At 36.7% G+C, this 23437-nt stretch overlaps 3 protein-coding genes across 3 annotated transcripts; 2 read left to right on the top strand and 1 right to left on the bottom strand.

Moving 5' to 3' along the window:
* The first annotated feature begins 8776 nt into the window (after positions 1 to 8776).
* On the top strand, positions 8777 to 9730 carry LOC142101509 (olfactory receptor 5B21-like). Its single transcript, XM_075185964.1, has one exon. The coding sequence runs from the start codon at positions 8777 to 8779 to the stop codon at positions 9728 to 9730; it is 954 nt and encodes a 317-aa protein (XP_075042065.1).
* Positions 9731 to 14883: 5153 nt separating this feature from the next.
* Positions 14884 to 18660, top strand: LOC142101508 (olfactory receptor 6C74-like). Its single transcript, XM_075185963.1, has 2 exons — positions 14884 to 15792; positions 18631 to 18660. The coding sequence occupies exons 1-2, from the start codon at positions 14884 to 14886 to the stop codon at positions 18658 to 18660; spliced, it is 939 nt and encodes a 312-aa protein (XP_075042064.1).
* A 1440-nt stretch (positions 18661 to 20100) lies between these two features.
* Positions 20101 to 21048, bottom strand: LOC142101507 (olfactory receptor 2AP1-like). The gene has a single exon (XM_075185962.1). The coding sequence runs from the start codon at positions 21046 to 21048 to the stop codon at positions 20101 to 20103; it is 948 nt and encodes a 315-aa protein (XP_075042063.1).
* Between the last annotated feature and the right edge of the window lie 2389 nt (positions 21049 to 23437).

Raw genomic sequence — 23437 nt, 5'->3', positions numbered from 1 at the left:
TCAATTTCTCCCCCCCATGTTCACCATGTTGACTGGATAATTTATGCACATTCCTATAAAAGTATATGCAGCGAGCCAGCATTTTTTCATGTTCATGCCTTGTTGAGTTGCAAAGCACTGAATAGAAACACAAGGGCAATCCTGCAATTTTGCCTTCCTAGTCCTGGACTGGTATGTTGACAGTAGGTTGGCTGATGTTGTCACCTCCATTCTCCTAATAAATCTGTGCTTAAATAAATATATTACATTCAAGTCTCTTCCTGTTTTATTCTGTAACAGACTTGATTTACTCTGGGGCTCTCCAGCTGCTGTAAAACAACAAATTCAATCATGCTCTGCAGGTTAAAGGCTGGGATTAGTAGTTCCTGAAAATAGGGCCGGAGTAACAATGGGCCTGTTGGGGCTGCAGCCCCAGGCCTCTCCATGGAAATAGGCCCAGGCCAGGCAGGAGGAGTGGTTTGGGGTGATAAGGAGTGCGGGGTGGTGATGCAGGTCCAACAGGGGATCTGTGACAACAGGCCCATCAGGGGATCTGTAACAACAGGCCCAACAGGGGATATGTGACAACAGGTCCAATATGGAATATGTGACAACAGGCCCATCAGGGGACTGTGACAACAGGCCCAACAGGGGATCTGTGACAACAGGTCCAATATGGAATATGTGACAACAGGCCCATCAAGGGACTGTGACAACAGGCCCAACAGGGGATATGTGACAACAGGTCCAATATGGAATATGTGACAACAGGCCCATCAGGGGACTGTGACAACAGGCCCAACAGGGGATCTGTGACAACAGGTCCAATATGGAATATGTGACAACAGGCCCATCAGGGGCCTGTGACAACAGGCCCAACAGGGGATATGTGACAACAGGGGATTTTTGAAAATATAATATATATGTGTGAATGGTCTGTGTGTATTAGCATAGGGATCAGTTCCTTTTCTTACAACAAAATTACCACCTTTTCAATGGAGATAATACCCTGGTGTCACTGACAGTGAAACTGTGTTTCACTATTTGTGTTTTGAAGTCTGCTCAGATGTATGAATACTTGAAGAAAGTATGGTTATATATAACAAATCTTATACATTCTCATTTGAGGTGTTAGCAGGTATGAAAATGACCTGCAGCTTATTGTCACGTTCTCACACATTAACTGCGCAGTTTGTTTGTAATAATACAAATCATATTTTGCTCTCTGTATCTGGTAAGGGTCTCATGCTGCCCTCTGTATTGTGTGGCGGTGACAAGGTTGCCCTCTGTATTGTGTGGCAGTGACAAGGTTGCCTTCTGTATTGTGTGGCAGTGGCAAGGTGCTATGTGTTATATTGTAGTCACAAGGGTGCTATATATCATGTGGCAGTAACAAGGGTGCTGTGTATTATGTGGCGGTGACAAGGTTGCCCTCTGTATTGTGTGGTGGTGACAAGGTTGCCCTCTGTATTGTGTGGTGGTGACAAGGTTGCCCTCTGTATTGTGTGGTGGTGACAAGGTTGCCCTCTGTATTGTGTGGTGGTGACAAGGTTCCCTCTGTATTGTGTGGCGGTCACAAGGTTGCCTTCTGTATTGTGTGGCAGTGGCAAGGTGCTATGTGTTATATTGTAGTCACAAGGGTGCATTGTGTTGCAGTCCCAAGGGTGCTATATATCATGTGGCAGTAACAAGGGTGCTGTGCATTATGTGGCGGTCACAAGGGTGCTGTGTGGTCGTCTGCTGTTATAATACATCCACTTCAAGGTTGGATGTGCTGTACATTAAGAGATGCTCTTCTGTATATCACCCATGGTTAATTGAGTTACTGTCCCCTTCTTGTCAGCTGGAACCTGGCTGGCCATTCTCTTCTGACGTCTCTCACTGTATGTTTTTGATTTTATTTTTCAGCCCCATTCTCTGTAAACTCCAGAGGCTGCTATGTGTGTAAAAATCCCAAGAGATCAACAGTTTCTGAGGTACTGAAACAACCTGTATTAATCGTTCAATAGTAAAAGTCACTTAGATCACATTTCTTCTCTATTTTGTTGTTTGGTCTGAATAACAATTGTAATTGTTGACCATGTCTGCATGCTTTTATGCATTGAGTTTCTGCCACATGATTGGCTGTTTAGATATTTGCATTAACTAGCAGGTTCTTCAGGTAGCACCTTATAAATAAAAATAATCAACCATTGTTTGTATTTTTGTCTTCAATGGTCAATAAAATAAAATACCTATACCGCTCAACTGGCCCAATTCCATCAGGATAGTTCTGTTTTAGGGGACTATCTTGATCAGCCAGGAACTTGTCCCGGCATGAGGGACACCTGGGAAGTATTTCCACTCTTCACTTTATATACATGCTGTGTAAATCAGTTAGAGGTGCACCCTTTATGTAAGGGAAGATGGGAGGGAGATGTAGGTGGTTGGAGGGAAGTTCAAGCTATTCCCTCCATGGTGCTGACCACGCCCACACACAGCTGGTCACACCCACACATCACCAGCCACACCCACGGTGGGATGGCACTTCTCACAATAGGCCAGTGGATCCCAGACTTTCTCAGTTCGTGGCACCCTTAGGATCACCATAATTTACTCATGCATTCTAGTCAAATCAAGCTACTTAAGGTGTTAAAAAGGTTCTTGTCATGCATTTGGGCCTAGCCCAGGCCTCCTCAGGGGAAGAGCGTTACTTCCCGACGCAAGCGCCCTTTTTTAACGTGGTTTTGTCCACATGTCACCACCTCATCATTTCTCTCCATCATCTCATCCTTCATCTTCATCGCCACATCCTTCATCAAGCTACTTAAAGTGTTAAAAACTCCCCACTGTCACCCCCGGCAACCACCAACCACTCCCAACTGTCAGTTCTCCTTCAAGAAATATATAGGTCAGTGTATAACTCTGCCCAGCAGTTGGCGCTGCAGCTTAGTTTTTTTTCCCACACACGCCCCTAGGCATTTATAAAGTAGATATATATATATATATATATATATATACACACACATATACACACACATATATATATATATATATATATATGGGTATACATGAATTCAACAAGGTGCTGGAAGCATTCCTTAGAGATTCTGGTCAATAGTGACATGATCACATCACGTAGCTGCTGCAGATTTGTTAGCTGCATATTTTTGCTAAGAATTTCTTATTCCACCCTATCCCAAAGATGTATTATTGGATTGAGATTTGGTGACTTTGGGGGCCTTTTGAGTACACGGTTGTCATGTTCATGGTACTAGCTTGAGATGATGTGTGCTTTGTGACGTGGCAAGTTATCCTGCTGTTACTGCAAAAATTCGTCAGACCTGGCAACATTTTTCCAATCTTCAATAGCCCAGTTTTGGTGAGCCTGTGCCCACTGTAGCTTCGGTCTCCTGTTCTTAACCGACAGGAATGGAAACCGGTGTGCTGCTTTAGCCCATCTACTTCAAGGTTCAACGTGTTGTGAATTCAGAGATGCTCTTCTGCATATCACTGTTGTAGCACATAGTTATTTGAATTACTGCCTTCCAGTCAGCTTCAACCATCTGACCATTGTCCTCCGACCTCTCTTATTAAGAAGGTGTTTTCTAGAGACTGTTGGGAATGAAAATCGCAGAAGATTAGTAGTTTCTGAGATACTCAAACTTCTTCTGTACCCAAATTCATTCCAAAGGAGAGGGTCACTAGAGTCAGAGCCCTCCCTTTATGTACTTTATGGTGGAGGAAGGACAGGGGTGACGGATTGTACTTGGAATGAGCATTGCTTGGAAGCCTCTCAGCTCATTCCATCATATGTCATGTGACTGTGTTTGCTATGACATGGCTCTTGGCAAACTGTAAATTACTAATAGAAGCTTGCAGAAAACATGTAAGGAAAAATGATACCAACATGTATTATCTTATAGTAATCCAGAGTGATTTGTGTTGAAAAATACACATCTTTTTTTTCATGGGACTGCAGCTTTAAAACATTATGTACATGTTAAAAATAATGGTTATTTCTCATTACTCTTCTTCCCCAAACAGTTGTTTTACCATGCACATTATAGTCCTAATAATCTACTTAGCTGTTTTTTTACGACATGTTAGGGTTTCAAATTGTTTACTAGTTTAGTCTATTTATGTGTAATCACCATATACCCATAAAAACACACACACATTTTAATGTTAATTAAAATGACAAAATTAATCCCATGTATTCATACCCAGGAGGTTAATTAACACTAACAATCCAGGTTTCAGGATATAAAATCCCTGCCATTTTCCATGACTAGGCTAATTTGCTTTTTGTTAGCGGTTTTAAATGTGTTAAAACGGCTCAGGGCTCTTATGCTTTCTATTTGTTAGTTGAAACCTTTTTTTTGTTTTTAATTATACTATTGAACCCACAGTGCATATGAATTTTTCACGTCGCTGGCACTTTGTCTACCAGAGCAGGTAAGTGGTTGCTAGTTCCATCCTACAAACATTCCCGATTAGTCCTACGATATCATTAGATAGAGCCTTTAAACATGGCTTGATAGCTTTGCGTTTTATTTGAGTAGAGAGATAATTTTCTTGATGCAAAAGTCTTGTGGAATACATCATATTCACAGATCTAGGAACAATTAAATGTTACAACATTTATCTTTTGAAATACATAAATATTTATGGTATTTTGTATAGGATTTGAAGGACACAATTTCAATTACCATCCCGGCTGCAGACCATATAGGACACCTTTATATTCCGTTATTCGTTTCATTCTCAGTGTTTGACGTCATGCTTGCTTCCATTCCCCTCCTCACATGGTGACACTGCCCCTTCACCTGCAGCCCTGTCCTCACTAACATAATCACAGCTCCGTAGGTCACAGCCTCTCACAAGAGAAGCACATTCATCCCCTGAACATTCACGTGACCTGTTTGATTACAGGTTGTTCTATATCCATCAAAAACTGAGGTCATCTCGAATGAGCAGGTTATGAAGATTACTATACTCACACCAACTCAAATGCACAAAGTTTTTTCTAAAACCATATAATGATTTGCTGTCCACGAAAGAGTAGTGCCTGGGCCTAGTTAGAGCAATGTGATGAATACACCTTGGGTTTTTGCACAAGTAACCTGATTTTGCACATACTGCATTTTTGGAGAACATGAAAACCAGTGATAGGCAACCCAATACACTTTAGAGGACGCATGGTGCGGCCCTCTAACCTTCAAAACAATCCATTTTGTCAAATAAAGATTCACCTATCTGTTATATCATATCAACAGGCATTTTAAACAAGTGTTAAAAGCTGGTTAGGCTGTATTAGCCAGTGCATTTGTTCTAAGCGTGGATTCGTTACAATTGTATTGACAAATTTAGATAGCACAGTAAGAGTTACACAAGAGTTATGTTCTACATCAGACAAGAGTGAAGAAGAATTTTCTACTTTCTTCCTTCTCTGCTTCATCCACAGGTAAATATTTGGCATTACCCTGGCATCAGCTATCTTTAAGGGATCAGATGTGCAATTTTGTCTATTAGATATATGGTATGCTTACCCTCTAATTGTTTGTTTAAGAATTGTTTAACCTTCTTTCTAGTGTGTGAGATTAGTGGGGGTTAATTCAAGAAAGTGATCACATGACTCTGTAACCCAACTTAATCAACAGTTAGAGGCTGTGTAAGCCTGTTAGGCTGCATTAGCCAGTGTTTGTTTATTACAAGTGTATTGGCAAGCTTAGCATAGTAAGAGTTACACAAGAGTTGAACAGGAGGGGAACATCCTACCAGAAAACACAGCTACATGATGACAGCATTCATTAATCATCTGTAAGCTGTGATATCCTTCACCTTACGCACCTGCATTGTACACTGCCTGGACACTCCCTTCTTATCTGTTTCTTAACCCTATTTCTTGTATCTGAAGTTTTTTTTATGACTTATTGGTTTCACTTGTGCTGTTCCTTGTATTCCCACCTTTAAACCATACTTGCTGCTTCACTTATCCTGAATCTTTAACTGGCTCCTCAGCTCCCCCCTGCAAAATGATCATACACAGTCATCTCAGTTCACCTTCCACTATGCCTACCGTTATATAAACCCTCCCCACTCCTGCCTGATGTCACTGTCTAATTTAACTGTTTTTTACTCACCCATCCCTTATCTCTATTGTCCTAACTACTTCCCATTCCCTTGCTGATCCTTTTACATCTTTTCTTCCTCTTTGCTCTCCTACTACCTCTGCAGTCTCTCACTTTACTCACTTTCCTGTTCTCACCATTTCCTCAACTCACTTGTAACCTCTCAGTCCTTTCTTTTTGTCATACTTTCAATTGTCTATTCCACGCTTATCTCTAGTATTATTATGTTTGTCCCCTCCCTCTATTCCTCTATTTGCCTTGTCCAACCTTCCTATATTCTCCTCCCTCCTTCCTCCCCCCTTTCCCTTCCTGTCCCCCTCCCTATTCCTCTTCTCTCCTCTGCTTCTGTGCCCCTGATCTGACTCACTGCCCCGTCCCCCCATCTTTCCCTCTCTCCTCCTATTCCCTCCTCAGCTTTTTTCCCTCTTGTCCGCTTCGCTGCTCTTCCCTCAGTGTCCTGCCTACCCCCTCCCTCTTCTTCCCCCCACGAAAATCTGTTATCTCGTATCACTACTTCCTTCTCCTGCCTCTCCCTCTCCTGTTCATGCCCCCCCAAATAAGCCCCATCTTCACCCCTCCACCAGCTATTGCTCCCCTCCACCCCATTCCCTGCTCGATGACGGGTCCCCTCCTAGTTCTGTTTTTTGTCCAATTACAACCCTCTCTCCCTGTCATGCCCATCACTCAATATCACACACCCATTCAATTCAGCAACCCCAACAACCTCATCTACATCTCTCCTCTTCCCTCTCTTCCTCTATCCTGTGTCCCCCACTCTCCGAGTTGGCACCACCCTATTTGTGTCTCCCCTTTGTCTTTAGGATGTAAGCTTTCAAGAGCACGGCCCTCTTTCCTTGTGTTCTCCTTCTAATATTCCATCACCCTCTGTACCTCTTGGCCGGCTTCCCTAGCCCTGTTTTCTTAAGCTTAGGCCTACTTTCCACTGATTACTACCATCACTCTCACTCACTGTCCAGCATATAGTTTGATCTGCATTACCATGTTACCTGTGTTTTTATTCATTCAGTATGTCTGGTCTTTGTTACTTTCTTCTTTATGCATCATGTTACGTGTTATGGATCACTGCTTTCTGTATGTGTCATGTACGGTGCTGTGGGCCCTTTGTGGCGCCTTATAAATGAAAGATAATAATATAATAAATAAAATCTAATAATAATGCAGAAAGGAGCTGGTGCTACAGGTGAAGGCTCAGATGGCTAGGGCCTTATGTTGCCCATCATTGATGGGCAACATGGGGGCATCAAATCATTCTACCATATTCTACCTCTAATATCCAGAGTAAGACAGCTCACTTTTGATTATAGAATAATCTTCCCCTAATTACCTTTTCAAGAAATAGTGGTTTTATGCTTCAAATCATGTTTTTTTCTCAGATACCTGCAGCCTCATGTAACTAGGACATACATTGTCCAGGACCTGCATTTATCAGTAACTCAGGGCATAATCTTACCGCAGTTGGTAACAAGGCAAAAGGGTGACATAGATCTCTTTGCCATTGATCAGAATGTAAACTCTGTAAACAAAACTTTAACTCTATTTTGATGACATTTCTCATTTGCTAAGCAGTGAAGATATTATTTAATTATATATTGTATCTCACTTTGATTTCTTAAATTGTTTGTAGAGAGGCTTGTTACCAACTATTTTTGTCATATTAACTAAATAATATATGGGAAAATATTAAGCTACAAGTCAATAGATCGATATTTTTATGTCAGCCTAAGCCATGGCCTGATTTAAATATATTTTGCACGCACTACATAAATAAGCACATAACAATACTACGATTTTAGATAACGTTGCACATTTATCCCCTGAATGTTTAAATACTTGACTCAGTAAATATGCAAAGTCTGCAAATATAGATAACTATCACAGCAAAAGTAATAAAACGTAGCATGCTTCAAAAAAAAAATTATCCAGCATGTACAATGATTATACTCTTCATTTTAGAAATGGGTAAAATGCACAACAATACAAATATAGAGTAATTTAGAAGTGACTCTGAACTGTTTGATATTATACTATGCAGTATTTAAATTTTCACTCGCAACATACTGCCCTGTTGTTCTGTGTTTGGAATAGAGTTATCTAGCAATATTAAAGTGCAACTAAAACAAATATTGGTTGGAGGGTAAAGATGTCTAATTCTGTGTATCAGTCACTAATTTGCATCAGTAAATAAACTACACTGCCCATTGTATGCAATATCACAGTGTGTATGGGTCAATTAAGAACATAATGGTGATTATAATCTAACCGAAATCGGTCACATACTTAACAAGCATGTTGAAAATGATTGGCCTGTCATCTTCCACAGCACTAGAAAACTCCAGTGTCAAATGAAAGTGATCATCCCATTGCCCACATGTGTGACCTGTTCCTCAGTGCTTGGGCTGAGAGGTAGGATTGTCTTCTGTGTGGCTGCATTCACAATTTTACACATCAATCCTAGAGCAAATGTTTTGTTTATCTTGGTATTTCCTGTGCTAACAGCAACTAGTGAACAGCATCATCATCATCTTTAAGATATTAGGACAGCCCCCTAGGTGACTGTTAAATTGATCAAAAACACATTGTAAATAGCTGAACCATGATGGAAGATAAAAGCAGACAGTCCATTAATCAACTTTCTCTTTAGATTTCAGAATTATCCTTTAAACATGAATACAATAAATCAGACCATGGTCACATATTTCATCGTAAGAGGAATTTCTAATGTTCCAGACCTTCAGGTTCCAGTCTTCCTTCTGGTTCTGCTAATTTATCTCATCATTCTTGGTGGTAATATGACCATTCTTCTACTGGTCTGCTCAGACCATCAGCTCCACACTCCTATGTACTTCTTCCTGGCTAACCTCTCCATGGTGGACATGTCCTGTTCATCTGTCTCTCTTCACAAGATCCTTACTAGTTTTATATCCGGGGATAAATCTGTTCCTTATCTTGCTTGCATGGTACAATTGTACTTTTTTGGATCTTTGACTTCTGATGAGCTGGTGGTATTAACAGTCATGAGTTATGATCGATATGTGGCCATCTGTAATCCTTTACGTTATCACACAGTCATGAACCAGAAAGTCTGTGTTCTGTTGGCCGTAATCTCCTGGATTGGAGGTTTCTTACAAGTTCTCCCTCCTGTTCTCATGGTATCAAATTTTTCTTGTTACACATCTAATGAAATCAATCATTTCTTCTGTGACCTTGTACCTCTCTTGGAAATTACCTGTGATGACACTACAATTTTGCAGATTGTCATCTTCACTGCAGGACTTCTTCTTTTTATTATGATGCCATTTCTTTTCACCTTCGTTTCTTATATCTTCATTATCACCACTATCCTGAAGATCCATTCTAGCAGTGGCAGACGTAAAGCCTTCTACACATGTTCCTCCCATCTCACACTTGTCATCCTTCTCTATGTCACCATCTCTGTTCAATACTTAACACCAAGATCCAATAAATCAACAGACTCAAACAAACTGTTTTCCATGTTTAATACTGTTCTTGTCCCCATAGTAAACCCATTGATCTACAGTCTAAGAAATAAAGATGTGAAGTCAGCCATTCGTAGGAAGCTGAAATGGTGTAAAATGATAGCACAATTGTCAACTTAATTTTTAAAACAGTATGAGCCTGATTCATTAAGTAAAGTTAAGCAAAAGAAAGCAAGTAAGGCAAAACCAGTTTGTATTGGAGGGGGAGCTAAATTTAAAATGTGATGGCAGATTTATACTTGGGGTAGGACATGTCCTAGATCATCTTTAAACTTCAGTGTACAAATAAAGTTATCAAGTATTTGTGTGCTACATGAAAATACAGCCAGTATTTTCCTTATGTGCAAAATAATAAACTCTTTTGCACCCCTTGCATTGCAAAATGTTTTTTTCCATAAAACTTGAGTAGGAAAATGTACTCTATTTTTTGCCTAACTTTCCTTAATGAATTATGCCCTATATAATTATTTTTATGATTTGATATAAAGGATGAACTTGACATACTTATTATTTTTCAACTTCAATAAATATGTAACTCGTAGAGTTATGAATGTCTAATCTCTTTCTAGTGTGACTAATGTGAATGGGATCTGGGGCAGCACGGTGGCTTAATTGTTAGCACTTATCTGTATGGAGTTTGTATGTACTCCCCATATTTGCGTGGGTTTCCTTCGGGTGCTCTGGTCTCTTCCCACACTCCAATAGACCTTAGCCTCTCTCGGCCTGTGTGTATGTTAGGGAATTTAGACTGTAAGCTCCAATAGGGCAGGGACTGATGTGAGTGAGTTCTCTGTACATCGCTGCGAAATTAGTGGCGCTATATAAATAGCTGACGATGATCTGAGTTGTGTATTTACTGGCAATGTTTTCAGCTTTTGCTAATCAAATTTGCACTTTATTTGCTTTTACAATTTAAGGGTCATATTTATTTGTTAGATACCTAGTTTATAAGTAAAATGCTATTGTATTGATTATATTCTAATAACATAATCACATGTACTACCACATGTACTTTGATCTTTATTTTAAGAAGACAGGCATATATAATGATAGACAATTTTTCAGTACAGTTGGTGTAAAGTATATTAAAATAATTTTAACCATATCTGTACATTAATTGGTGTGTCACTTAGAATAAAGTATATAAAGAATTTGAACCATGTCTAGTGTTGCATTGATTTGAGTAAAAACAGGTGTTAAAAATGCAATTTAATGTCACAATTGAAATAAAATATTTTATCTACATGTACTACAGTATTTTTAAGTGAAAAGAGAGGGCTTTGTGGGTCAATTGGTGTTGACTGTACTTGACAATTTGAACCACATATACTGTAGTTTGTTTTGCTGATCACAAACAGTAACATGTAGAACTACAAGTGCCAGAATGCCCTGGCAGCCAGGGCCCGCTGGAACATGTAGTTCAACAAATGTTCCTTACAAAAAGCCCCAACTTTACAAGCATTTTAATTACAATAAAAACGTTGCCAAGCTATTATTTACCATTCCATTAAAAGCTAAATTCAAAGGGAAATAAAATAAAAAAACTTTAAGAGATGGAAAAACTGTTCCTTATGGAACCTTACATCATAATTACAAAAAGTTGGATCTATATGAGTGCATGTTGTACTATAGATGGTGGACCTGATTCACTAAGGAAATGAAAGCAAAAAAAAAAGGAGTACCTTTGCACCTTGGCTAAACCATGTTGCATTGGAGGTGAGCTAAATTTAAAATGGGGGGACAGATTTATAGTTGGGGTAGGGCATGTCCTAGATCAACTTTAAATTTAAGTGTAAAAATAAAGCTATCAAGTATTTGTGTGCTAGATGAAAAAACAGCCAGTATTTAACTTAAATATTAGTTCTTAGAAAGTGTCTCATTCTATATTGCTGTTCTGTTATGCTTTCACTGTTTTGTAAATGCCAACTTAAAATATGTATAGGCCACATTTACAGAATAGTCTGTGAATGCACACCCACCATTCCCTTCAATTATTTCAAGACCCCATTAACTTCAAACACATTAAAAAAAAGTCTTAAACATGTCTATATATTTAGAAAACTGCAATGAAAAACTTAATAGAAAAAAGTTGAACTTTCAATGTTTACATAAAGTAAAACGGCCTTGTTATCTTTAACTTTTCCCACGCAGCCATAATGAGTATAAAACCATAGTCTCTATTGGTCTATTGGGTATTCAAAACCTCAGAAGACATTTTGTTGAGCTTGTCAAAAGAGGATAAAAATCTCAGTGATCTGCACAGTGTAGATGATTTCACAGCGTGCAGCATGCACACTGACAGGTATGTAGTACATATGTACATACACACGTCTATGTATGTAATACTTCTATTTACATACTAAGTCACTGTTTGATTTTAAAAAATATCAAATGTTATATATTACTGGGCTGAATGATAGACATTAAATTACTGGAGTGTTTATACTTAAATTAAATAGGTCTTCCCACCTTTATTTCACACTTCTGTAGCAGCTTACTATGATAGGAGGGAGGTCAGGGGCATCACTAGACAACTGTGGGGGCACCCATGTACCACCCAATAGAGAAAACTCACATTTACACATGGGGCCTGATTCATCAAGGAAAGCAATGTTGATTTTTTGCTTATAATCCACAAATTTAATCTGTGCATGTCCACATCCTACGTACACAAGGGACACTGGCTACAGCTTATGATTTCTATAAGGGAACAGGGCGGAGAAAAGGCGTTCACCCATAGTCAGTGTACAGTAAGGACCGTGCCAAACTGGAGCACACACAGCCATGTCCGATTCACGCTCTGGGCATCTCAGAGATACTTGTTTATCTGCTGTAGCTCTTGCTCCAGCTACAGGGCTATTCTAAGTCTTGATTACTAGTGACGACAGTCACTTATGCATGCTGTAACATGTGTTTGCAATCAGGAACAACTGTAAATATGTATTTTATGTTCCGTAGACATTAAGAACATCCTAATAAATGTATTTCACTGGGGAAGGGGGGAAATAAAAAAAAAAAGCGCTTTTTTTAAACTGTTTTATCATTAATGCCTTTATTATTAACAGATGACAATAATTGAATAGTTTTCTTTTGCAAATTTAAATTCCACATAGCTTTTGGACTTATCCTGCAGTGTCTTGTGTAGTAGAGATGAACAGACCTACACCTGTATTCATCAGCACATGTATCTTCAGATCCACTTCTTGTTGAATTTGGACGTGTGTATGTTGAATTCTGTGTGTTTTAAAACAGACACACATTGCGTTCAGTATGCATGCCCTGATGAATCAGGCCCATCGAGTTTTGATGGGGAAGGTGTGCCCACATCAGATGTAGGCCCCATAGTAGCTGTACCACCTGCTACTATGGTAGTTATGCCTTTGAGGGTGATGCTTCTCTAATTAAACTGGCAGAGAGTGACTGACGGCTTGGCAGAAATGTACAGTGTGATTTGGTTAATCCATACAAAGGGACAGGGCCAATAGTAGTAGCAACAATAGTAGTAGTAGTAGTAGTAGTAGCAATTATCAGTTAAATTGAGGACGCTGTTCTAAAGATGTGGAAACAGTCGCAGCTATCTGTAGTGGAATAGTTTCACTATTTAACAGTACTACAGTAGAATGTCACCTTCACATAGTACTTTACTTTTTGCAATTCATATGTCAAATTTCCCTTTTGGAGTTGTCATGTGAATGACAAAATGTTCTCTGTACAGAGCTGTGGCGCACAATAGATGATGATATGCCTATTCTAATATAAAGTGCACAAAATTAAAGATGTAAAGTGCGCTATAAATATAAAGCACATATAAAGTGCCCGGAAGTGGCAAAGGCCATCGCATTGAAACCAGAACGGGAATAAATGCTATGTGGTCTCCCAAAAAATAGGGAAACGGTTCCTGAATCTTATCCACTTCTTGAATATCTTTTAAATAATCTCTTCCTACATAATGAAATCTTGTTTTTGCACATGCATGCATTCATACACCTAGGCTGCACTCAGCAAGGAACACCCAAACTGTCCAAAATCTATACGAAATTGCACAATTGCAAAATTAAAGACAGGGAAAAAAACAAGATTAGGTGTTAACAACCAGATAGAGGTAAGAGGACACTGATTGCAAGTTTATATTCTACAGTATTTTTAAAATGTCCAGGCCAATAGTTCTTACTGCATTTGACAATTACTGTATTAAATTGTAGGTCATTTTTTAAGACAGTTAAAGTGTAATAGGGTAAAAGATTAGTTATTCAAAGTACGTGAAGCTCAAATTCTTAATCCATCATGGAAGTCACAGCTGGCAAAATGCGTTTGCAGATACCATCGTACTGCTCACAGAATTAATTTTTATTTCATTATTAACTTACTTTGTGTTTGTTATTGACATGATATTTCCTTAAATGCAATATCCCCTTTCACCATCTCACCTTCCACTAGTAGTTATTCTAATATTGTATTACTTTAATTAATTATTAATTTTATTGATTATGTTACTATATATACCCACTTTATTTTGCTTCACTTTTCTAACATTGCCAAATTACTTTATTCTGTAACACCATTTCTTCTTAATTGTCACAAAGCCTGCATATCTCCATTCTATTATCCTATACACTTTGCACATCTTTTCAATGATACAGCTATACACCCATCTTCTATGTCTACTTCCTACCATACTATACTCCTCACTACCATCTTACCATTGCTATCCTAATACCTATGTACCACCACTTAATACTCTTAATGTACTACATGTGTAATATTATATATATATATATATATATATATATATATATATATATATATATATATCTCTGATCTATAACCAATAATCCACTTGTACCCCTATGCCTATTCAAATAATTTTCCCATTTTTTTGCAGCACTGTTTTTTTGAATGTTTACAGCACTTATTCCACTACTTAATTTCTCGGGACCCCCTAAATCTTAATACTTGTGGCTGCTTATTTCCACTCAGCCCACTCATCCATCTTCTACTGACCACTATCACATATCTATTTCCACCATTTCGGACCAGAGCTCTTGTACAACACCACCACTACCACAACCTCCAACAATCAATGGCTATGGACAGAAAATTGTGTGATATGTTTTTGCCTTTGACTGCAGTGTATTCCATTTCCATTTGCATTATTTTTGGGATAAACTAACATCAGCAAATGATGGGATCCTTGTCTGGTTTCTGTATGGAATGCACAATAAAGGCAACATTATAAAAATAGCACAATAAACTCTCTTAAAAACCATTCGTAAATGAATCCCACCAACCATACCTCTGTGGATTATTTCATAATTGTAGGGATTACAGATCTTCCACAGCTTCAGATTCCGATCTTCCTTCTAGTTCTTCTCATTTATTTCATAACTCTTGGTGGTAACATGACCATTTTTCTATTGGTCTGCATGGATCGTCAACTACTTACTCCCATGTACTTCTTCCTGGCCAACTTGTCTATTCTGGACATGGCTTCATCCACTGTTACTTTACATAAGATCCTCACTAGCTTCATTTCAGGGGCTACAATGGTTTCTTACACTGCCTGCGTGCTACAGATGTATGTTTGGGCTTCTTTAACTGGCCTTGAACTCTTAATGTTGACAGCCATGAGTTATGATAGATACGTGGCCATATGTAAGCCACTGAATTATCACACGATCATGAGTCATAAAGTGTGTGCTCTTCTGGCCTCTGTCTGCTGGATGTGGGCATTTATTGAATGTTTACCACATACCATAATAATCATCAACTTTTCTTGCTATCGATCCAATAAAATCAATCACTTTTTTTGTGACATTTTGCCTTTGAAAAATATTGCTTGCAGCGACACTTCACTTTTGAATAATTTGATTCTTGCAAGTGTAATTTTTCATGTATTATTCTCATTTCCTTTGACTTTTATTCCTTACATTTTCATAATTGCCACCATACTAAGAATACGTTCCAGCATTGGCAGACGTAAAGCCTTCCATACTTGTTCCTCACATCTCACAGTTGTTATCCTTCTCTATATAATTCTTCTTTGTCAGTATCTGAGACCTAACCAGACGGATAATTTGGACTCCAATAAACTTTTCGCTCTATTTAACACAGCTGCTGTCCCAATGCTAAACCCACTGATTTACAGCTTAAAAAATAAAGATGTAAAAGCAGCACTTAGAAGGGTATTTAAAAAATGTAGAGTGTACTTTAAAAGCAAAGTCTATTTCTGTGGTGACTTTTTTAGAGGCTAATTGTACAGGCACAAATACATAAAATGTATTGTCTCTCCTATCAATAAGCCTTTTCTGTATATACTCACTAGTAAAGTACATATAAAACATACCTCAACCACAGGTCAGCTATCTTTGAAAGGGGAAAGTTTAGTGAGTTTTAGTGAGGGCTACACCCCTCCACGGTGTCACAAACCTGACATCATCAGCAAAGTGGCCTATGGAAGGGAGCCAGCCATACAAAAAAGATTCATTATGGTTGGACTCTGAATGATGACAGTAAGTGCTATATATATAATCTATTAGAGAAGAAAGTTAGAATCAGTCAGACAGCTAGTTATAAAGTCACAATCAATGACATTAGGACCAAGACAGAAGGACAACAAAACAGGGTCATGAACAAAAATCACATCTAGGTGACACTAATATAGAACTTACAATTACATAGTTTCATATCAGAACTTATATAGTTGTATTAGTCCCATTATTTCTTATAATGGTGGAAAGATATTGATTTTTCATCTGAGGTACAATGACATATTGTCTATTTACTCCAATTAAGCAATACCTTTAGCCACCAAATGTTTACAAGGTGTAGCACACTATGCTTACCAAAATTTACTAAGCCATATCTTATGAATAAAGCATCCATTAGACACTGGACTACCATTGCTATTTTAAATAAAACAAGTGTTCCTATTTCCAGGGAAGCATAGTAGCGGGTAATTTTCAGGATGGAAGGGTGTGTATTAGGTTGGAAGGCTAAAGTGTTGTAACATCAGGCAGCAGGAGAGATTTAGGGTTTGACTGTATAGATTAGAGTTAGATTGCTGTCTGTAGTATAGACTACTTGTCAAGTGATTATTCTTGATTTTAGGACTATGTAGAATTGTAGATGAATCATTATTCCAGAATATTTTTTAACAAAAATCTTACTAAAATTCAAATTAGGTAAGCAAATTTTCAATGCAAAATAAAAATAGTAGACATTATCAGACACAGCTCTATGGATTGTTTACTGATCAAGAACTCATGAATAAATTCAGGGCATATGATGGAACAAGATACATCTACACGTTTCCAACTGCAAAATTGGGACAAATTAGATCACAATGTATTACACCACTTGGAAATCAGTACTGAAGGTTGGAATTGAGCAGGAATACACAATGAGGAAGACAACATCAAGCTGATAGACTATGTTACTAAAACTTCTTCAGATCAGCAATTTCACCTTCGGAAAGTTAATTAAAAATGTAATGTTTTGTACTTTAGTAAAATATGTTCAAGTATAACAAAGACGGTTTTACCTTAGTTCCAGGTAACAGCTGTACACTGTCAATGAACGTGTTCTTCCAAGGGTCAGTTATTTCTAATTTGTGAAAATGATCTTTCAAATATTAACGTAAATAGAAGATAATAATAAAAATTATACTTTTTCTTTTATATCATCATCATCAAAATTCATTTATATAGCGCCAGCAGATTCCGTAGCGCTTTACAATTGGGAACAAACAGTAATAAACAATAAACTGGGTAGTACATACAGACAGAGAGGTAAAAGGGCCCTTCTCGTAAGCTTACAATCTAATGTTATCATGTACTACACGTGTCTTTATTATACTATATATGTTAAAGATGAAGAATACAATAAAAGTCACAATCTGTGCCAAAGGATGGTTTAATTTTCAATATAATTCAAATATATTGTGGCTCCTCAAATGTAGCCCAGGATCGATGAGAAGCTCCCACATCCAATGTAGATCACTTGCAAAAGATCTGTGCAGCAGAAAACCAGAAAAATTATATAGAGTAGATCAATTAAAAACCATGAACCATAAGTAGCTAATTTAAAACAACTCACCTTATTAGGTAAGAAAAAATAATTGAAAGTGAATAACCAGTAAATTATGAGGTACGCCATCTATTCTGATTTACTATAAATGCCTCCAAAAATATCAGTGGTGCACGATAGAAAAGTAAGTGCAACATAGTACTCACTGTGTACTATTAAGTAATAGAAAAGTAACTGAAAATGTTAAACTCTGCTATAAGGGTGAAAATATATTTTTCCTTTGATTCAAGATATTTTTTAATAACAATCTGCACTATGTTCACAATCGGGATAGGACCTTCAACCAAAGATGACTATGACATAGTAAAGCTTTTGGTGCAACATCAAAGAACCATGTTAATTGTAGCATTTTTTTTTGCAGTATTAAAAATAACAATAATAGTGCAATAAAATACTGCATATTTATCAATAATTCTCTGCACTCTCATAAAGTTGGGTGAAACAATTAAACTAGACATGTTGATATTGGAGCTCTCCTCTACTCTCCAATAGGCAAATTCTAGAAATTCCTTCACTCAGACCACTTTACCACATTTCGTGAAGGCTTCCTCACCTCTTCAGGAAAAAACTTTTCTGAAGAAATAAGTGAGTCCTATCTTATCCAATATTAATTTTTATTTTTTCAGGGTCTCTTCCAAGCCTTATATTTTGTAAATTATTAAAGATTAGGAAAGTGTTACATATGTCAATCACACTGTCACATAGGTTCATGGTAGTACTATCTAAACAGCATGAAGTCTATATGTAAGAATGCTCTATGAATGAATACATGTTAACTTTGCTTTTAATAAAGGAATCTCAGATCATTCAACACTCTAATCATCTTAAGGTTGACTTTCATTTCCATGACACACAAAATAGTGCACTTTATTTGCAGACAATCAGCAGTTGAAAACTCAGTTGGTCCACACTATGGAAAGATTCATATACCAGAGAAAATCACATATTTATATAAAAAGTGTTAACAGGTTTAAAATAATTGTTTTAATGTATATAAAGATTCAATATTTCATGCACTCTTTGCATCTTCATTAGGGGTGCATAATAATTGAAAAGGTGATGTTTGCTATAAATGTTTTTTAATAGGAAAAAATAAGAAAAAAGTAGATTTTGCAGGCATTTTAAGATTTCTAAAGAATTTTAAGAATTGCAATAACTTATTTCTCATATATTTAAAATATATTTTGCTAAGTAGATTTTTAAAGGATATATCAAAATTTATTGTTTGTAAAATGGGAGCTACAAAGCTAAAAACCTCAGCAACAAACCTAAAGAGGTATCTAAATTGCAAACTCTGTTTCATGGAAAAATCTCATTGGGGTGTACAATAATATATAAAGATGATAAAACAGCGTTCTATGCATACATAAACTGTTGAGTATGCAGTGGGTACCAATGCAAAATGTAAGCCTGAGTCCATCAAACTTCCAACTGCTACAGGCCCACTAATACCTTTCTGATCTCTGTCTGCCTTCCATCCTTATTGTTTGTCCCACCTTGTTTTGTCTGCATTTGTGTCCCGTAATTGCTCAACCTTTTTCTTGCTCCTCTTAGGAACTCTAATGTGGTCTACTAGATATACGGCAGAATCTGATTTCTGAGCACTGCACAATGCTCTTACTAAATTTCAGAATTGGGAAATCCCTATATATATGTGCTGTACCAAGGCTCCTTGGGTTGATGAGTTTAGTATCTATTTTCCAATCCTGTCAGCTTTTAATCTTAATTTAAATAATACACAATCAGCGCTCAGCACAAGTGATACCATAAACAAATTATAATTGTAAAACCACTGTAAAAATGCTGTCCAGTAAGTGCAGATTCCCACAACTGTATTTTATAAGCCAAATGAAAACACTATAGTGCAAAGTAACAGAGATGAAAAAAGCTTATTAAATACTTTTGTCCATATAGTGTATCATATTGTTAAGTAAAGCACAATTATAGAGCAACTGTAAATGAGCAGACTGATAGAAACACAGTAGAGTGTCTCTTGCCTTTAACAAACTGTATTTCTTTTAAGTTAATTCTATCTTATTGTTTATTGAAACATTTACAAAACAGCCATAAAGATTGTTAGTTAATATAAAATATATCACAAATGTACCTCATTATAGTTACAATATCATTATAAGCAGGCACAATATGCAATATAACAAGTAAAGCTTCTATACGCATATTTACTCAAAGTTTTTGTAGACCTAAGACAAACTAGAGTTCCTCTTGAATAAATATCTATTGAATAATTATGTACATTAGTTATGCTAGTAACATTGCTTTACATAGCAAGAAATGTTAGAAAAGACATATGGTTTTACAACAAGTTTGTTGTCCAATGTCCTTTCAAAACAACATATATTAGATATAGCAGATCATTGGCACAGTATACTGTATTTAATCATCCTTTATGTCACAGCTTTACACATTTTCAGTCTCTGCTTCACAGCTGACAAAACATCTCTATTTTTTAAACTATAAATCAGCGGGTTTAACAAAGGAACTGCAGCTGTATTAAACAGAGAGAAAAGTTTCTTTGCGTTTAATGTGTCATCTGATGTTGGTGTTAAGTACTGAGAGACAAGTGTCACATACAGAAGGATGACTACTGAGAGGTGAGATGAGCAGGTGTAGAAGGCTTTTCGTTTCCCACTGACAGACTGGATCCTCAATATAGTAAAAATAATGAAAATATAAGAGACGAAGGTAAGAATCAAAGGAATTAGGACTATCGTGGAAAGCCCTTGAATAAGGAATATAATCTCCAAAACGGAGGTGTCATTGCAGGTAATTTTCATCAGAGGTATCATGTCACAGAAGAAATGGTTGATCTCATTAGAGGTGTAACATGAAAAACCAGAGAAGATCACAATAGGGGGAATAACTTGTGCAAAACCAATCAAATAACAGCTAGTAACAAGTATAGTACAAATTTTATGGTTCATGATCCTATGATAACGCAAAGGCTTACAGATGGCAACATATCTGTCGTAGCTCATTGCTGTCAAAATTAAAAGTTCATGACCTAGTAAAGATGCAAATGTATACATCTGAGTTATGCACGCACTGTAGGAAATTCTATTATCACCAACTATGAAGATGAGAAGGACCTTATGCAAAGTGACGGTGGTAGAAGACAAGTCCACGAAAGACAGGTTGCCTAGGAAGAAATACATGGGAGTGTGGAGGTGATGATCCAAGCAGATAAGGAGAAGAATGGTCATGTTACCACCAAGAGTGAGGAGATAAATGAGTAGAACCAGAAGAAAGATTGGAAGCTGAAGCTCTGGGACATCTGTGAACCCTTTAATAATGAAATATGTCATCATGGTCTGATTTATAGGATTTGAAAACATGACCAACAACTTTTATCTGTAACTGAGAAAAGATGTTGAATAAAAGATGTTGTTCAATACAAAGTACAGCGCATACAAGATGAAAGGAAATTATTATTGAACATTTTAGAATGCATTTTTTTGTAGGTTATGCATTTGTCATTGCAACTGTTGTACTCAGATCATGCCTCATTAGTTCCTACACTTGTATTTCTAGTATTTAGGACACTTAAGCAAGTTAGGGCCAAGCAATGAGGAGAGAAACTTATCTCTGCTTACCCTAAGATTGTACTGCTTGACACAAGATTTTAAACACATTCACTCCCACCAATGATTCAGTTCCAATAATTCTAAATACTTGCATACTGATAGGGGCTGAGGCATCAGCAGGGAAGAGTAATTTCTGAAGGCTTGGGGTTCTTTGCAGGAGATCTATATGATTATAATGTACCGTTAGGTATACACTTTACTTAGTTCCACAGGGTTCAGCTGACAAAGGTAAGGGGAAGAATGGAAAAAAGTAGACAATCTAACTGAGGTTAGAAACGATGTAATCCTTTATAATGGAATATGTTACAGAGATAAACTACATTATCTTTACACCTCTTTTTAAACTAGTTTGACAGTTTTCACTCATTAAAATATTACAGACAAATGCAACAAAATGAAAAAAAAAAATCCCTATATGTTGTCTGTTCTATTTAATTAGAAATAGAATACTGTACAGCGTTTATTCCTAGGTTTTGTGCACATTTTTTTCATAGTGCCATATACCTCCTAAAATTTGTGAAGATATCAGAATAATGAGCCTGTGATAGACTTCTTATACAGCAGTTTCCTGTCTCATTGTATGATGAGAATTTCAACTTAGAACAGGAGAGTCTAAATGAAAACAAGGCAGGCTATAGTCAAGATTTCAATTATTCCATTGCATATACATATACAAATACTTTTTGAAAGTAGAAGCATTACCATTTTTAATTTTATTTTTTTCCATTCTCCTGTTGAAGATATGTTACTCTCTTCAAATTAAATGTAGGGCATTAGAAGGCCATAGTCTCCCTATATATACATTTTGTGTACTTCATTGGGTCAGTGTGTTTTAAACTGAATCTGGAATATGCTTTGTATTCACCATGGAACAATTATGTTGAAAGGAAAGTAATATTATTGTAGCTTGAATTTATATGACGATGTCTTATGTGTTATTTTCCTTAGTTCAATTGCTATGCTTATTTATATTAAATATAATTACAGATAAATCAATTTCTTCATATTTGACTATAAAAAAATAAGACATTCTTTGGAAATTAAATTTTCCTCACAGCAAAAAAAATAATTATGCAAATCAAACAAGAACCATATGGTGATAATGCACAAAAGTTGGCAGATGATTGAGCCTATTTCACTTACCTGCATAGGCAGTAAACTCAGTATGTACAGAGCTATTTTAGTAACAGCTGTGTCTTTATAATCTCCTGGTCCTAAATGTTGTACAAGCCGCAACAGTTCCGCACAACCCAGAATTAAACACAATCAAATTGCTTCAAAGTCACATTAAGCATTTACTATATTATTATTTTCAATGTCTAGTCTTAAAGCCAATTTGTTAGCTATCAACTCACACTTTTGTTAATAATGCCCTTATTTACACATTAGGATAGAACTATTTTATTCATAACAGTAATCAATCTTAATCCACAGAAGTATCCATTTGGCCTGTTGTTTTTATAACCCAAGTGATGGCTGGATGATACATAGTATTATTAATGTACATCTTTAATTAATCTCTGGGGTATTATTTTCTTGGAATTGCGACGGTCCCATGTGACGTGATGTAAAGTTCTAGTAATTAAATATTGGGTAAAACAAACATTGATATTTATTTATTTCACAGACAGAAACAGGTACAAGAAATAAGAAAAAACACATTTTTAATTAAAATTTCTAAAATACCCTGCTGGATGCAGATTGTGATAGATTGTCCTGAGCAGCGTAGGGAGGAATAATCTCCAGATTGGTCATAGATTATAGCTGTCAGAATGATAAACTCATACCATGTGAATAATACAAAGTTATATTTTTGGGTCAAACAAGCATAGATAGAAACTATGTTATTTCCAGATTTGTAGTTAATAAGAATCTTATATAGTGTGATGGTGGATGAAAACATGTCTACTCTGGATAAGTTGGCAGGAAGAAATACATTAGAATTTGAAGCTGGTGATTTAGATAGTCCAGTAGAAGAATGGTTATGTTTCGCTAAGGGTGATGAGATTAATGAGCAGATGTAGGAGGTAGGATTACATTCTGCAACCCTGAGACATCTAAAGAATATATTTAATAATAAATAATAAACACTATTGGCTGATCTGATTAAAAAATACACAAAACCTGATACTAACCCCGA

The sequence above is a fragment of the Mixophyes fleayi genome, chromosome 9 (assembly GCF_038048845.1).
Source record: "Mixophyes fleayi isolate aMixFle1 chromosome 9, aMixFle1.hap1, whole genome shotgun sequence".
NCBI classification, from domain to species: Eukaryota; Metazoa; Chordata; class Amphibia; order Anura; family Limnodynastidae; genus Mixophyes; species Mixophyes fleayi.
This window is presented reverse-complemented; position numbering and strand designations above follow the sequence as displayed.